The sequence below is a fragment of the Phalacrocorax aristotelis genome, chromosome 17, assembly GCF_949628215.1.
Source record: "Phalacrocorax aristotelis chromosome 17, bGulAri2.1, whole genome shotgun sequence".
NCBI lineage: Eukaryota > Metazoa > Chordata > Aves > Suliformes > Phalacrocoracidae > Phalacrocorax > Phalacrocorax aristotelis.
In genome coordinates, this window is record NC_134292.1 from 13,386,187 (window position 1) to 13,404,127 (window position 17,941).

At 38.6% G+C, this 17,941-nt stretch overlaps 1 protein-coding gene across 10 annotated transcripts in view; it reads right to left on the minus strand.

The window, feature by feature from the left end:
• Window positions 1-970: 970 nt before the first annotated feature.
• Window positions 971-17,941, minus strand: part of GARNL3 (GTPase activating Rap/RanGAP domain like 3) — a 60,477-nt gene continuing 43,506 nt past the window's right edge. For 9 of the 10 annotated variants that reach the window (XM_075111959.1, XM_075111955.1, XM_075111954.1 and 6 more), the window contains 10 exons: window positions 14,864-14,980; window positions 14,007-14,179; window positions 13,545-13,703; window positions 11,591-11,657; window positions 9,433-9,540; window positions 8,878-8,996; window positions 8,318-8,453; window positions 7,004-7,213; window positions 6,580-6,691; window positions 971-5,836 (listed from right to left, as the gene is read on the minus strand). In XM_075111959.1, coding sequence (XP_074968060.1) covers window positions 5,680-5,836; window positions 6,580-6,691; window positions 7,004-7,213; window positions 8,318-8,453; window positions 8,878-8,996; window positions 9,433-9,540; window positions 11,591-11,657; window positions 13,545-13,703; window positions 14,007-14,179; window positions 14,864-14,980 — 1,358 coding nt within the window. In that variant the 3' untranslated portion in view covers window positions 971-5,679. The remainder of the gene's footprint in view (window positions 5,837-6,579; window positions 6,692-7,003; window positions 7,214-8,317; window positions 8,454-8,877; window positions 8,997-9,432; window positions 9,541-11,590; window positions 11,658-13,544; window positions 13,704-14,006; window positions 14,180-14,863; window positions 14,981-17,941) is intronic. The other variant, XM_075111960.1, reaches the window with a different exon arrangement.

A 17,941-nucleotide genomic window follows, 5' to 3' on the forward strand; every position in this document is an offset into this window, starting at 1 on the left:
TTTTTTGATCACAAATGTAGCAACAGTCTTAACAATATACAAGTATTAAATTACAAAGCAGTCTGCTAACATTCAAAGACTTGATTAAAATGACATTCCAGGTTGATAACACTTTTTGCATAAACCTTTAGAGACATAACGTTTTCTGTTTACTGAGATAAATACCTAATAGAGCTATAAAGAAATCAACAGAAAATCTCTTAAGTTTTCTCTTCAAATCATGTGCTAACATCATGATTTCTAGTAGTAAACAGGAGTCAGTTGCAGGTCAGCAACAAAGCAACGCAGATAGACAGTATACAGGCTGGTGAAGTTGCTGTGCTCAACTAGTAAGAGTAAAAATACTTTCTAACCTGCATGCAAGTACAAATGTTTGCTGCATACTGTCACATGAGCTTTTCCATATTGTTAATATTAGGTTCTGAGGGTATAATTTAGTCTTCCACAAATTCACACAAAGCCTATCTGAGAAAATACTGCTTTAACAGAATTAGCAAGCACTGCACGTATGAACCATGGCCTCAAATTTTTAATAGCAATAGTATGGTACTCATTTTCATACACAGAAGGCAATAAAAATGATTCTTATCACTTGCAAATGGGACTCCCCCCCCCCCCCTTTTAAGAGCACATTACTTTTAATTCCTCTATATATTTAGCACTTTTAATCCCTTAAAACTTATGGTAGAAATTGCAAATGTATACACATATATTTGTGTGTATGTGTGATATATTTTTTAATATATATTTTATATAGATATTTGAAAACCCAAATCCAAACCCAAAGGATGATATATCTCAAATGCAGCCAGCCAACAGCTCTCGGAAAGCTGCTGCATCTGCAAGCACAAGTTACAGATCCACACCTTTAGGAAAAAATGCATGAGCTTGAATCCATGGCTTGATCAAATATATGTAGAACAGCAGGAAGTAAATGTCAGGAGCAGCAACCTTGACCCTGTATAACTGGTTATGTAATAGTGCTGCTCTTCCTGTGTGGGTGCTACCTGTCCCCTGCCCTATTAAGAACTCTATAAGTATTAGTCAGTTGACTGGCCTAGTACTAAAAAACAAACAAACAAACAGAATCCCTAACACATTTTAATCTACCACTCTAGTACAAATCCTTGCACATGTATAGAAATAGTCACATGAAGGCAGACAGCAAACTTGCTATTCATTCTGGGTACCACATGCATCCTGTATGTTGCGCATCACAAAACCAAAAAAAAACCCCGAACACCAAAGAAAACCACCCCTCCCCACCAAACCCTAAGAAACCAAACCAAGCAAAACAAACAAAGAAACCAAAACAAGAAAAACAGCCCCAAAACAGGAAAGGACTGTAATCAGAACAGCCCTACTGTCCTTGCAAACCAGGAAACTGAAGCTATCCACACATCCATTCAACGTAGAGTCCAGATCTCTCGCTACCATGAATAGCACCTAGCCCTCTCAAATTGCACGTGGGTCTTTCTCCTTAGGAGGAAGATAGTGTTTTGTTACTTTCAAACATTTATAAAATCTATGTGTACTGCATTGCCACGTGAAGATAAGCAGGACAAAAAAACCGTGGTTGTTAGCCTGCATCAGTTCCTAAAGTGCAACCTGTATAGACTGTGGGAAGGACTCATCAAAGCCTCAGCCACAGAGCTGCATTTGTATGTGCATGCCTGTGTCCATCTGTCCGTCCTCCCTTCCAACCTCATCTGTTCTGTGATTCCATGAGTCATTCCCTATGCTGGTGAGGATGCAGGAGTACTTTCTAAGTTAACTGCCTGTACAGTCTAGTGCTTGCACCAAAGTAAACAACATTCCTGTAATTTAGTCAGACTTGGAGGCACAGTGCTGAAGTGACAACACTACCATTAGCCAGCAGGGGTTAAGAGCCCCACCTCCTCCAACAAATCCAGCATGTTGGGATAGAAAACACTTCTTGCAGAAAGATCTACGAGTCCAGAATGGGCCTTCAGTTGAGCTTAGTTTGGCTGGCAGTGTTCAACTTGGTAACAATTCTTCCTTCACAGAATTTCTACCGTCCATCTGCAGCAAGACTTTTCAGTATTCCTCTCTATTAGAACACCACCCATCTTACACAGCCACAGACTCAAAGATTATCTTTTCTCTCATCCACGAGACGGTCAGCCAACACCAAGACTGCAGACTAAAGGCAGCTTTAACGTAACATGTGAAAGTAGGGAGGGTTGTGCTTAGGGTGGAAACGGCTACAATTTGTGGCCAAGACTACTTTCTAAGTTTTAATGAGTAGATGCATGTACATGCCGGAAAAGCAGAAGGGAAACAGTATGTCTTGAAGGCTGGACTAAACGACAATATAGCTGTGTCTATCCCAATAGCCTTCCAACAAGTCTTATCATCTGACACTGGTCTGAAGTAGGAGAGGTGCATAGATGTATAAAAACCTTGCCCTTTATAAATGATGCACAAGAGCTTATGTATCAATACAACCAGTTGGCTTTTGTTTTGATTTTAATTAGCAGTCTGAATGGTATGGATCTAAGATAATATGTTGAGAGAAACAATGGCTAGAAGCTAGTTCACAGGATGTCAATTCATCACACTAAGAGGCATGTAACTCATGGTGGTCTGATGAGACTGATAAGAGTCCACAGAAGCTATGTCCTTGTACAGTGGGTGTTTGTCCAGTTGTGCCAGCAATTTCACATTATTGTCCGATACATTCTTTTGATACAATAAATGTGATAAAGACCTTCATATAATTTGGTTCTTGTGGCTTGTGTCAAACAGAATCAGAACATTATTACCATGTTCTCTGCTTTCTACCTATACTCCGGGCTGCTCTCATACAGTAAGTAGGTAGTAAACTACATATACATGACCCTAAAGCCTCAGCTACTACTCTAGGTGTCATATAAACCAAATTAATGTTGCCTGATCCCTCCCAACTTCTTTTGCTAGGTCTAATATCATCCCTACATCCCTGCAAGACATGCTGATTGATTACAGAAGCAAAAACTAAAGACGTGGCAGCTTTGTTAAGGCACTTACTGCATACATTAGGAATGCAGACAGGTAATCTTTTTCAAGGGTTCAGATTCTATCCTATATGGGTCTGGTAGCTCCCATTGCGACCTGTGTACCTGACCCATTAAGTCAAGCTATAGCATAAAATTCAGGTGGGAGGTGGTGGTGGGAAGCAGTTGCTTGCCTTCCCTCATCAAACTATACCAACATCTTGTTCCAGATAAGTACCATGAAGCTACTGATCTGTTTTTGTCTAGCTTAAGCAATCAACTTTAATCTGGACTCCTTACAGTCCTTTTGCTCTTTGTTAGTATTTGCTAGATGTCATCAATGCTGCGATTACAGGCAGACCTTCAAAGGTTCTCACATGCACTCACACACTCTCTTACTTTACGGCAATACTTCATAGCCACTTCTGTGGTGCTGGTTAAAGAAGTAACTCTTGCTTTATGGCCCCTCTTTCTATAGTCATGTCTTGGTTATGCCACAAATGCCACATCTATATGTATCCTGACTACCATCATAGCCAGTGGTCAAACTTTCTCTCAAGCTTTCCTCATTCTTCTTGATCTCCCTAGTGCCCCATCTCCAAGGCTTCTCTTTCAGGATACCTAAAGATGTGCTTGTTCAGGTTCTTCAAGACAAGTTTTTAAATCTCCATACATTGCTTCAACTGCTCTTGAGCTATGGTTCAGTCATATTAAATCATGTTAGAATAGCACAAGTGAACATCCACAATATATTTAAACCTGATATCCTAACAGTGCAAAGCAAAGTTTCCAGTTAAAATACTACATTGAGAATCCATTTATGGAAAAAGGTGGTGCTTTTGCTTCCTAAAAATATCTAAGTGCAAGCAGTACTCCCTAAAGTGGATTCAGTCCACAGAAGTGTCTACAGCTTCCAGGAGGATAAGCACCACATGATACTTTCAGACTGATTTTTTTCAAACCTTAGCTGCCCAGATAAATAGGATAGGGTAAATTAACACAATCTCTGGAAATAACATTCTCAAAAAGAACTACAAAGACTTAGAGCTGGCACTTCCTTTTAGATGCTTACTAAGGTTCACCCCACACATCTATGGGTGCAAAACCACTAAAATAATAGTAGCCACTGGTTAATACTGTGTCTGCTCCTAGATTAATTACTGTTGAAAATACTGCTTCTTTCCTTGATCAGCCACTCCAGTTGAGAGTAAGAAATGACCCTTTTTAGATAAGGCCTTGCATATTTTCTTAGGTGGAGCAATGAAGCCATTCTATACGATAAACTGGGCAAAAAATACTTTGCAAAAACAGCTTTACATTCAGACAGACCAAAGAAAAAAGGCACATATCTCCAGATGGTCATGCTTGGACAGAAAGTGAAATAATGACACATGAATGGCATTACAAAATAAAAATCAAGGATACAGAAGTATTTCTACATATAGAACAAGAAATACTTGCTGATAAAGCAAAAATCTTCATATATAAAAGCCTGGAAGCATCACACGTTCATTAAAAAAAAACAAACAAAAAAACCAAACAAAACAAAACCCTTTCAAAATACTTTTTAAAATTTATTTTTGGCATAGAGGAAAGGGTTAAAAAATAATCAAGCTTCAAAAATGAAACCCTGCCTTTTAACATAACAAAAGATCTGCGATGACTATTTCATCATAGAAAACTAGCTTCTTAGCAGTGAAATTTCAGTCTGGATCCAGTTAGAAAAATACGATTATCTGGAATAATGACTTAGACTCTTGGAGCAAGAGCAGACAACAGCTAATGCTGATGCCTACGTAAGAATCTTTGGGTAGTCAGAAAGAAAATCAGGGGTTGGTTCTTCTGTCTGTAATGGGAAAACCTGTAGGTGCACTACAATAACAGTTTTCCAGTAGATGGAGAAATACAGTTGGTTTTGGGTTTTAGTGGTGGTTTTTTTTGTTGTTGTTTTTAACTTCCAATTCTTACGGAATATTTTGAAAGTTTGTGTTTTCTATAAAAAGTCTCTCTGCTCAAGGATTCTTAATGCCAAAACAGTTTTCAAGTTTCTTTAAAAAATGTGCACGGACAGGCTGGAGCAAAGAAAGCAGCATCTTCATATCTTACCTGATCTTTATAGAACATCCTTGATTCTTCAGTGAGCACACCACAGCTGCATCATTTCAAGGACAGACTGCACTGTTTGGAAAGACCTTGCCTGCAAGCCTTATTGTTGTTATTGTTGTTTTGTTTGGTTTTTTAAAGACTGAAAAACCATAGGAGTCTTATGTTATACGGTTACTCTTCCCACATGACATACACTGTTGTAAAACAACTCATTATAGTAGTAATAGTGATTAACTTAGCTGGATGTCATTCCGGTATCTCAAATTATAAGCAACTCCGAACAAATAACACTTTATTTACTTCAGTTTCAGCCTAAAGCTCTCATTGATTCACTACAGTTAGAATGCCACAAAAAGTAATGGTTCATTAACTGAGAAAAGAAAACATACCTACGTCAAAGATACAAGCATCACCAAATCAGGCTGAGCTAGCCAGAACGACATGGGTTCTATAAAGATTAATCACCGAATACTTCCAGCCACATTTTACCACTAGAAGCAGTGTTTCTGACACTCCCATAGAGCTCACAGAGTTGTAAGAAAACGTGAAGTAAGGAAGAAAGGTTTTAGGACCATCTTCACTTCAAATCAATGATGTCTTCATCATATAAAGAAATCAGCTGAAATGGATAGCTAGATGGTAAGCTCTCCTCCCTGTTTGCTAAAGTATCGGGATCTGAACTAGTGGAAAGATGACGTCCTTCAGAATAGCTTTCAAAAGAACTTGATATTATCCTGCAAAGAGGGAGACAAAAGTTACTAAAAAATACACAGATCAGGGCAAGTAGGATCAATGGCTATTTCTAGATTAAATCAAGTTATCCTGAAGACAGAGACAGAACATTAAAACTGAGTTTCTCTCCATTTTACTCTACTGAAAATCATCAAAAGGCAATGTTAATGAAGCCCACACCCAAATAATTTCCAAAGAGTGAAATAAATGAAACACAGTTTTGCATCGCAGCAGATTTTTTTGTCCATCTCAGTCTACTGTATCTTGGCTGAATTCTGCCTCTACTCTATACAAACACGGGTTATGAAAACAGTAAAAACAAGAGAAATTGGCAGTGGCATCAGGTAAGCAGAGCCAAACAGACAAATGCTATGGTGTTTCTTCACGAAATTTATTCTGAAAATAGCAACACAAAAGCATATGAAGAAAACAGCAAGCGAGCCTGCACAGTGCAGCTCTAGTAGTCCAAATCCTAATGACAGGCTCAACAATGGCAGGTCCCCACAAAAAACTATTTAGTCTTGTTTTGCACCTTAACATGTCTTTAGCAAAAAGTATAATCATTTCAGTACTTACAATATTCAGATACTCTAAAAAACACATGGTTTTGTGCATGAAATGCACATTGGTATACAAAGGTCTCAGCCCCAGGCCAACTGAGATAAGCATGACCAGGTTGAAAAACAACAAATTCTAAAAACATTTACAGTCTAACTTAGTTTCCTTCTAAAGCCAGTATATTTACCTGTCGCTACTAGTTGATCTTACTGCTCCTTGCTTGGGGTCTGATTGTCTTCGAGGAACCTTTTTTTTCTTCTGTGCACTTTCTGTCTTGGGTATAGGCTCATCCAAGAGGCCTCAATAAAGGAATAAAAGACTTAATACTCTCAACAGAAAATAAAGCATTTATGAAAACATTAAGGTATCTGTCACTGGTTTCCGTTATTACCTAAATAGTTTCTGCCTGGCTTAGAATACGGTCACTTTAAATGTGATCAGGCGCTGGCTAGACTATTTGCAAATAATGTTTTTTCACAGTTTCATTTGTTCGTTTATCCTACATATTTATGAATACTGGTTGATGTTACAAATCTGACTGTGATGGTCCAAAGATTAGAAGTTATATGCTTGGCAATTGATATGTACACTGAAGAATGAGGATAGTTTACCCAGCAATTCTTTTCGTGTTCTGCTTGCAATTTCTTTAATTTCCATACGAGATAAGGACAGTGAGTGAGTAACTGGAAGAGAGGCAATGCCACTGGATATTGTGGAAGTGATGACCTTGGGAGCCAAAGGTGACTTCAGAGGTCGTTCAATGCTTCGCCCAACCAGATTACTGAGAGGAATTTTGTACAGGTTTTTGCATGGAACGTCACCTGAAACACAGAATGTGGTTTATTTCTTCCTCCTCCTAACCTATTTATATTGAAAGATGCTCTGCGTTAAAATGCACCCAACATAATGAGTATAACTTTTCTGTAAAACTTTTCATTTGGAAGTATTAAGAACTGATTCTATTGTACAAGCATAACATCCTTTTTCCTTCTGTATTCCTCTCTCTCTAAGAGAGAAAAAGACTGACTGACTCTTGGAGATATGATGAACCCAGCAGTAAAACTGGGAAGTAAATTTACATGCCCTGAGGCTGGTATTCTGATTATTACACCATGATTGTGCACTCTGTCCAATATTCCCTGTGTATTTTAGTATGTTGCATGTCTATTGGAGCCTGGATCCCAAGTGGTTTAAATTATGGCTCCTTTTCTTAGGTGACATAAAATACTATGCGTTCTCCTAATTCCTAGAGGAAAAAAACCCAACAATTTACCATCGAATAGCACTGCCTTTTAAAAACTGAAATTGTGATTCCTTTCTCCTTTCCCCTTCTGCCAGCAGTGCAGCAGCAGATTTGAGTGAGGAAGATAAACATACATCTTGCATTATCTAGTTGATGTTCCCTTGTTTCTCCATTATTGTTCCCCTATAGACTGATTGTTCACAGATCACGTTACACTACGCTGACTGGGCAAGCTCTTTCGAGGCTAAAACTTCTTACTTTCGGTTCACAAAAGCAGCTTTAACCCTCCAGTGGTAGTTTAGCTTTTTTAAAATTAAACGAACAGTGTATGTGAAATCTCAAAGTTTTCCAACCATTTTATACTTCTTTTTGCATTATTAGTCTTGGCCATATCGCCAAAGATTCGTTAAGCTACTGAAGCTTAATTCCTTCCCTCCTGCAGAAATGCTTTCTTCAAGACAGTGCTACCATGCATTCAGAGGAGACACTATGGAGTAAAAGCTCAGCCAAGTGCTTCAGATCTGTGAATAAATAGAAAATCTCTATCTTCCAGACTCTTAGCTAGGAACTCAATGTCTTTTACCTGATCAATTTCATCTTACTGAAGATCAGCTGCACTGAGATGCGACAGCTGTTGGGATGATTAGAGATCATTATTCGAGCTGCCTGGAAACCATGTTACCTTCTAGAGAAGAAAGAGGACATTCTGGCATTTCATAAGCTGTCGGTGTTTGAGGAGAACTCCTTGAACTCATTTCCTTAGAGCTGCTGTCAGATGATCCACTTACTGCAGCAGTAGCTTTAAAATAAATATCTGACTGAAATGACAAACAACTCATCATTAGTAGAGTGAGACTTTCTTAACCATCCTCAAACATTTGTCCCCTATGTTCTGTTGCCACTATTGCTGTATTGCTGCTAAGTCAACTAGGGTTGGTCATGGAAAAGTTATCCCACTGTAAGTGGAGGGAACATCTGTGATATTGAAGATAGCATTTGCCCCATAAACAGTCAAATATCTCAGATCTGCATTACTGTGAGTGACAAAGTACAGTGAGATCAATTCTGATTCTGTTTGCACTTCATATAAACTAGGAGCACGCAGATGAACAGTAACCACAGATCAAGTAGCACATGTTTCAGTTTTGGTTTGTTTCGCTTTTGGCTGCACAGCAACTTTTTATGTGAATTAGATCCCAACCTATCACAGAAATAGTCAAATGTGATTTTCCTGTGTCTTACCCTTGATGCTACAAGTTGAAGCTCAGGCACAACTGCTGTGTGGACTAAGTTCCCGTTCACCACTAATCGGATCTCAATGGAATCAGTAGTGAAGGCAAGGATATAAGGGAAAGCACAGACTGCAATGAAACAAAAATTATTTGGCAAGGAAAAACAGTTAATGTAAGTGTTTCTTGGATGCTCCATGAAAACTGTTCTTGAGTATCTGACCTCCTCTGACATCTCCCTTTCCTATGAAAAGGCTTGTCTAACATACTAATGGACATTAAGCTACATCAAGCCTCAAGAAAACTTCACTCTCCATACCTGGCAGAATGTAGACTGAATGAAAAATGAAAAACAGAAAAAGAGGAAAAAAAAGCTCAGCAGAGAAAGAACTTGGCACCAAGGCTCCACTTTTTAAAATTACGTTATGAAGAAACTTAGCTGAAGTGTCAACATGAATGTAAACATGCTTACTCCTAGTACACATACTGTAATTCCACTAACAGCCAAGCAGAAGCCTAAATAGTAAGGAAAAAACCAGCCATCTAGTAAAAAGAGATATTTTCTTACCAACAGCATAAGGAACTTGATTCCAGCTGAAGTGGAAGTCATACGCTGATGGCTGGATCAGTGGAGAACCTCCATTGAAAGGATATACCTTTCTGTATTGGCAAACATCTGTATCAAAAAAAAAAAAAGAAAAGAAAAAGCATCCATCACCTTACAAGTGACAAACACCAACTTTATCGCCAGATTTTGCAGAAGTGTAGGCATAATATACATAATCAAACATATATGTAGAAGCCTCTCTATATCTAAACAGATAAGGGAAATGTGCTTCTCTGTGAACACAGCATCTGAAAGATCAAAATAAAAAGGCCTACATTTTAATAAGTTGTCGTATTTCAGAAAGTAAGTATTACTCTGTTGAAACAGTTACCAGTTCCTTACCTTGTCTATGGTTAGAGGAATAGGCAAGAAAAATTCAGAAAGCAGTGTCAGCAGAACTGTACCTTTGCCCTTCAAGCAGCCATACTTTAGCATAGTTTATGTTCTTTGAAGACTGTTACACACATGGGATATTACAGACACCAAGATTTCATTAATCACGTAACTTGTGAACCTACTTCTTAGCTGCTCTAGTCTACTGATTCTGAAATTATCAGTCTTTCTAAAGAGTCAGACATAAATGCTGGCTTACACAGCTTCTTACTGGCAATGCAATTCTGAATTTTTCATTTCATAGATCTGGACAATGGGGAACTTAACCTTTCACTACCAACAGATTTTTCTTTAAACACATGCACTAGTGCTGATCAAACATCTATTAAAGCTCAGAACTTGAGAAGTCACATCCGCAAATTATAAGAAAGCTTAAAGAGGAGATTCAATTGCAATCATCATCTTTTCTTGACAAGCTCATATGAGTGTACCAGGGGCTCCAGGTAAACATCTATGACACTCTCAAATACATGCTGCTTCCAGCTCTTTTCTATTTTTCAGGCAAAATTCTGTTGGTTTTTTCTTCCTGTAATTGATGTCTTTAGACTGAATCCAAGTTTATTTCCAGAAATGTATTACAGGTCTTTTTCTAAATACAAACTTAGGACACTGCCAAATCCTGTGTTTTCATATTTGTTCTATGATGATACTTTCAGAATTATAACACTCTCTAAAGAACAAATGTAGGTTTCCCCTGTGACACTGTACTAGAAATAGCAATTCAAGTTTCTGCACGCCTGTGCAGCACCTTTATTGTAACTTTAAGATCAGCTAAGTTTGTTAGCTTTGGCCCAGTGACAGGTCTACTAGAGGGGAACTGACTCTATGTAGAAATATAGGTGGGAATTTACTATGCTCTGCCAGATGGCTTTTTAGTTGTGACGCAGTGCTAAATGAACCAGAACCAGGTAGGATCTGGCAAGCTACCAGAACCAGTAAGGTCTCACAAAGCCTAGAAAGAGATAGTTTAGAGATACTTAAAACTTGCTTAGTGGTACCAATCTGATAGCCGGTGCTGGAACATAGGTGTATTTATCCTGTCTCCATCAATGTTCACTTTGAAAAGGCAAACAGGACACGCCTTCTGCAACAGAGAAAGCCATGCCTTGACCTTCAGCACTGCCTCATACAGGCTGCTTCATGCTAAGAGCTTCTATTTTCATGAGGATTGGAAGAAAAAAGTAGTTGTGTACTGCAGAGAAGAGCACATGTGTGTTATATCCAAGGCCATTTTATAAAAGGAGATTGAGAAAATTACAATGAAATAATGCAACAGTGCCAAGAAGTAGGCATAAGAAAAAGCACAAAGACAGAATGGAAAAAGGGGTGGAATGCTAAATTGTACATGTCTTGAAAACAGTTAAGTTTTCAAGTTGTGACCTCTCAACAGTAAGTTTTTTTTTAAGAAGTGTGCAGCTACCTAAAGAATGAGCTAGATCTGAAGAAATAGGACTTTTGTGAATAAGGTGGTAACACCTATAAATATAGAGATACACATCTATATATCTGAAGTTAAAACCTAACAGCTAGTACGTCTAAATTCAACACACCCAGCAATAAAACAATATTTAAATTTCTAGTCTCTCTAATACACATTTAAATTCAAAAGTACGTATATTGAAATACATGTTTCCATGAAACACTGAAATTTATTTAGACTCCAGTGAAAAAGAATTACATATGCAGGTTGAAGTATTATCATTTTTGGTCTTCCCTAAATACTTACAGTTATAACACAACAGTAAACCAGCTTCACCATCTTCATATACATCAATAGCTGCAACAAAATTAACCTGCAATGAAAATGAGAAAGAATAATGAACAGGCAGAGGATACTGAGGTTATTACAACCAGGTTTTGACACAGAAGCAATACAATCAGTTGGGGGAGTGCACAACTACAGATAAAAAAAAAAAAACAAAAGTAGTAATTTTTCAAATGCAGCTTCTTTTATGACTAATTTTCAGCATGCTCTCAGGATGGCAATCTTTTGTATTCAGTTCAATACCACACCCGCAGTAAGAAGCAATAAAAACTTACAAATTGTGGGGAATGGGGTGATTTCAGGACAGCTGCAAATCAACATGATATGCTAAAAATAACTGTTCTTTTAAAAAAGTGAAATCCAAAGACTCCATCGCACATCAAGACTAGCAGAAAGATCAGATGCACCAATTACTGGTTCAAAACCACTAACACAATAATAGGGGTGTACTTAAGAATTACTGAACATGCTGAATTTAGAAACTCAGAACCAATGCTGGATAAACCACAGTAATTTTACATAGCATAGGCTACACAGATTCTCATATTTCAACTCTGTATTTGCCTTTTACAGTTAGATGAAAAACTGAAAACAACCATAAAAGGTATGGTATCTGTTCAGGAAATGAGACCTTTTTAGCGAAATACATAAGATAACATTAGACAAATGCTTCCCAGACCACAACATTTACTGCTTGGGCAGGGAGAGGGATTGGAGACCGATTCCATGAACAGCAGTTCTTTGACCTTCCTTTGTACAATCAGCTAGATGGTCACCTCTTGATTTAAGATTACTGTAGAGGTCAAGAACTGTTAAACAGACCTGGAAGTTTATATATCTATACCAAACTCATTTTGACCCATCCCTTGTAGTGACTGAAAGCCATTTCTGCTCTGCCCGCTTCACAAAAATCACTGGCTCAGCTAATATTAATTGTCTGCTTTTTGTGTTCTCAAAGAATGTAAGTATTCCTGGGGAGAAGAGGAGCAGGGGGTGTACTTCTCCATTCCCGTTCTTTACTTGTAGTTCCTCCTCATCCAGATTAAGACAGATTTCCAGTGCTGTACCACCCATGCTAGGAGTACCAAACCTCTTCATCACCAGATCCGAATAAAAATAGAGATACAAATACCTATCAACAAGAACAAACAAATGAAAAGAGTAGTCCCTTATTTCATTATGAGCAAAACAGCCAGTTAACAACAACAAAAAGATTAGACCAAAAAAAAAAAAAAAAGGAAGATTTTGCGCTGTTAAAGCTTTATGTCCACATTCATATTTAGAAACAACTGAAATTATTTGATTTTCAGAGATGCTGAAGATCTGTACCTTCCCAGCAGCAGGAAATACTGGAGGTCTTTTCTGAAAATCAGGACAATTTGCTTAAATCCCAACCCTATGTCCTAGTTAGAAAGATTCAACTAATTTATGAGTTGACTGGGCAGCAGTTTCTTGAATAGAACTAAAAGCTACATGTAAATATTTTAGCCTTAGTACATACAAACAAGCAAATCTGAATGAGATACTGGTTGCCAACAACTGAGGTTATTTTGCTGTCATTTCTTAAACAATAAAACGCTGAGACTACAAAGAAAAAGCAAAATGTAAACTATTGATGAAGAAAAGAGAAAAATGAACTTACACTGACAGCAATATTCCAGAGCCTGAAACACAGGCTCTTCCCCAGTGTGTCATGCCTTACAACTACCTCTTTTAGGAGTGATTATTACCAAGTCTCCCAAAAGGAACAAATATCTCAGTGTCCTAAAGCAGAGGTTATAGAATTGAAAAGTAAGAGACATGAGGATCTCCATAAATTACACTCCTATGAGGTCAGCACAGGGTGCACTGAGTCTGCAAGGAATTATGTTCAGTGTGGTTCTGCAAAAATCTAGTTTCAATGCTGAAAACTTACCTTGTTTGTGTCAACATGATGCAATCTATAGGACTCCCCAGTACTCTCATTAACTAAATCAAACTGATGCCGATATGCTACACAGATCATATTGTCACTGTCTCCAGTAGGTCCATCCACCAGCGTCATAACCACTGGAGGGTCAGAAAGGCATATTTCCTATAATATAAATAATAGAATTATTCTCTTTTTCAAGGTTCTACCGAGGGTGCTGCAGGTACTCCATGAATTTAAAGGGATGTGCTCTAAGCACAGAAACATGATAAAAACAAGGAGAAACTTAACTAAAAAAATCTGAAAGATTTCTTTGGCATATACACGATGGAACTCCATCAAACAGCTTCTCACTTTTATTTGTCTGGAGGTTCAGGAAGAAGAAAATGCATGCTCTTTGTCTTACCACCACCACCAGATGAGTGCTACCCAGTCTGTTAAGGTAATTAGTGATTAGATTACACGCACCCGGATGTACTGGAACTCCTCTACTGGAGATTCAGATGACGACAGCAGAGAGCTGCTGGTTAAACTGTCGCGTGGATTATACTTCTTTGTGACGAGAAGTAGTTTGTTCCGAATAGCCACAACAATCCTCAGTTCACTGCCATGGTGAGTATTAATGGCATACAAATGGCAGCCTGAGGAAATAATACTCTAGATTTTAAGTGTTTCGGGTAGGGTTTGCTTTTTTTGTTCTGTATTTGTACGATGATTAGTATTACAGGGCTCAGCAACACAGAATTACAAACCTCCCAATAGGATAACCTTAACTTCTAGAAAAAGACAAAAGGCTACAACTCTCTTGAATTCTATTTTTCCCCTTACTCCTTTTGCAAGTAAGGACTAAATACAGGGATTTTCACTATTCTGCAGGTTCCAGCTTTCCAAAGCAGCCTGCTTCTGAAGACCAGAAGATGTTTATGCCTACTAAAATAATCGGCAACACCCAAACTAATCTAAGCACTACTATTTCATGGAGATTTGCTAGTGTTCCTTCACCTTTAAATGCCCTTTATTTCAGTCTCACATCCCTGCATAATTCTTCCCGTACCCCTCAATCCTGAAAGCAACATATCTATTTTCCTCTTGAGCTTTTCATCAGCAGCGATTGCCAAGTAACATTGTATTTTTACAAAGTTCTAAATTGTCATGCTGGACTATACCAGACTTATTTTCACATATAAGCTTAAAGTTTGAATTGACTGTCCAGAGAAAAAACTAAAGGTGAACACCTACAGCTTCCTCAAGTGAGCTAATAAGCCCCTGGCAACTACAGGCATCATACCACAGTGGATGTTTTTAACACAGGATAATAAAATCACCTTTTGTTCTCTCCAGTTTATTTTCTCTGCAGTCGTATTTGCTCCTTATCATTTGCTTTCTTTCTATATCGTTTTGGACAGCACTGAGTCTGAAGACAAGGAGACGAGAGTCCTTCCCTGAAAGATAAAGAGACCCAAGAAACAAGAAGTTAAAAAAGACGGTGGTAGTTCGAAATTAATACTTCCAAAGAGAAGCGGCACCTAACAAACAAATTAAAGATAAACAAAGCATACTGCATCTCTGGGGATGAGTCAAAATGTCATACAAGACTGCTTATGAACTCTCTAGGCTTTACAATTCAAGTAACCAACCTCTTCAGTTCAGTAGCTTGAGCTTCCCATCAAGTGGTGCTGCAGCAAAAAATCATGTAAGAGCTCCAAAACAGTGACAGGCATGCTATTTCACAAATATACAAAATTTTGCAAGATAGAGAAAATATAATAGATATAAACTACAGCGCAAGAGTAAAAGGGTTAACTTTAAAAGCTGGAACCATCCAGCTGAGCAGCTGATAACTGCATCCTTAAGAGTTTGAAACCCTTTGGGATGCACACTGGTTTTGCTTATCATTTCTTCAAAGGTAGGCTAGTTAGGTTCAAGGCATATTCCACCTGCAAAAATAATACAGTATCTACTTCCATGGCTAAATCTGTTTCCCACAAAGGTAGATATGAGTGGAATCTACAACCCCTAAATTTAAAACACATAAATAAATGATGCAACTTGCAGTTAGGAAATATACAACTTAAGAGTAGTTTTTTATCTAAGAAACCAAGTTTCTTAAAATGCAAGCAAGGCAAGATCTTCTGACAAAGGTGGACTCTCTTACTAGATTAGCTGGTATGGCTGGAAAAATTAAGCATGCTTTCTTAATATAGAGTTGATGTGGATCCCGCCATAAAGGCAAAAGCAGAATCATGGTGCTGGCTTCAATTCTGAGAGAACAACATGAATCATGCCATCTGGCCCCTGCATGACCTCATTCTCCCATAGCAAGCGTAAGAGAAGAGAAGATGCAATGCTTCCTTAAGTCTGCTGCAATTTTAAACATTGAGTAATCCCACTCAGAGAACAAATTCTTACTGTCAACACTGACAAAAAAAAAAAAATAAAATATGCAATCCCTCTCTTTCCAAGAATGTGTGCACACAAGAATCTGTGTTTCCATGAATGAGTTAGTGGAAGAAGAATGGCAAACAACATTCACACACTTTTGGAGAGAAGGCCATAAAACATGAGGTAAGTCAAATGCCCAAGCACAGTGTTACTGCTCCCATCAACTCAGCCTCTCTTTGGAATGACTCCTGCCTTTGGTGTTCAGTTAGTTATTCCAAACATAACAACCTGAAGAATCTGGCATCAGAATCCAGCAAATTCCTCAAACAAGCAAAGATCATAAATACCGTTTTCTGTGGTGGGGACAAATCTTACTAGTCAGACAAACATCAAGGCATAGAAAACGCGCATCTTATGTTTGTAACACCAAACAAGCTGCCAAAAGATAAACTACGCTGTAGATTTACAGCAAATCAACTAGCCCATGCTTTAAGTCCTGGTAATACTAGGCTGCTCTTTTCTAAAGCCTTTCTCTTTTTGCTGAGTAAGGCTGCCTATAAGGTGTTTCTCACTCTATCCAAGAATCTCCTTGACTTTTCTGAAACTATCCTTGCCCATGGCACCTGACCAGCTAACATCTTCCATGCTAGATGCAATAATTTTGGGCCTGGCTAGTGACGATCATCTGATAGTGACATGCCAAAGTACAAGCTAGATAGCTGCAGAGGCAACTGGATGGGCCTCTGTAGCAATCTGTAATCAAAATTTTCTCAGTGAACAAGAGTGACTTTTGATAGCATCCCACAGGATTAGGGAAATCAACACAAAAACACATAGGAGGCTCTGATTTCACTTCACAAGAGGCATAAGGCAGAGTCAGTATTAGAAATACAACACTTCGTGATCATTGTATTATGAGAGTTTTCTGTTAACTGAGTACTAGCCCTGTCATCAACCTTTGCAATGACTGCTTATCATTATGTGATATCTGCTCAGAAACTCTCACGGCTTGTTGCCAACTCTTTGGAAGTGCAAATTATAATCCCACACCCAGAACTGAATGGCTGTGTTTGCTGCCTAGCAACTAATTGGTCGTTTTTGTCAATCTAAAGTCCCCAACAGGTTTGTGGCACCTTTATTTAGGAAAGGAATCAAGAGTGGCTCTCAAATTCATGGAACCTTTTCGTGCTACGAAACAAGAAATATGATCAAGGACTTCCGTGTTCACCCACTGTTCTACAACTACTGCACAATTCTTGGACCTGCCTGTGAGTGTTTTCAAACACCATTACATACATAATACTCTACACCTTAAAAAACTCTTCCATTTGTACCAACTTTGATTTTAAGCTAAAGCAGCTATTGACACAAGCTGGAGAAGGCAATCTTTCCTGATCTAGAATCAGCTGTAATTCTTATGACTGCCATCACTTGCACTGAGATGGGTGATGGTTTCTAGTGCAGCTGTTCAAGACTGAAAAAAGTTTATTCTACATTTACTACCATTTTCTCCCAGATTCTACCTCTGATTAAGTAGTTGCTCCTCCAGTGGTAACTGTAGTGTTCAGTCTTCATACCTGAGCTACTATTTCAGCTAGATACTTTACAGACGTTCTTGGTGATGCAGACAATTCCAAAACCAACTGGCTGGAGAGCAGCTCTGTGGGAAGGGACCTGGGGGTCCTGGTGGGCAGGAAGCTCAACATGAGCGAACAGTGGCTGCTGCGGCCAAAAAGGCCAATAGGATGCTGGGTTGCATCAAAAAGGGCATCACCAGCAGAGATACAGAAGTCATTATCCCACTCTACTCAGTGCTTGTCAGGCCACACCTGGAGTGCCGTGTGCAGTTCTGGTCCGCGCTGTACAGAAAAGATGTGGACAGGCTGGAAGGGGTCCAGAGAAGGGCCACCAAGATGATCAGAGGACTGGGAAGCCTGCTGTATGATAGGCTGGGAGAGCTGGGTTTGTTCAGCCTTCAGAAAAGGAGGCTCAGACGGGATCTCATCACCATGTACCAGCAC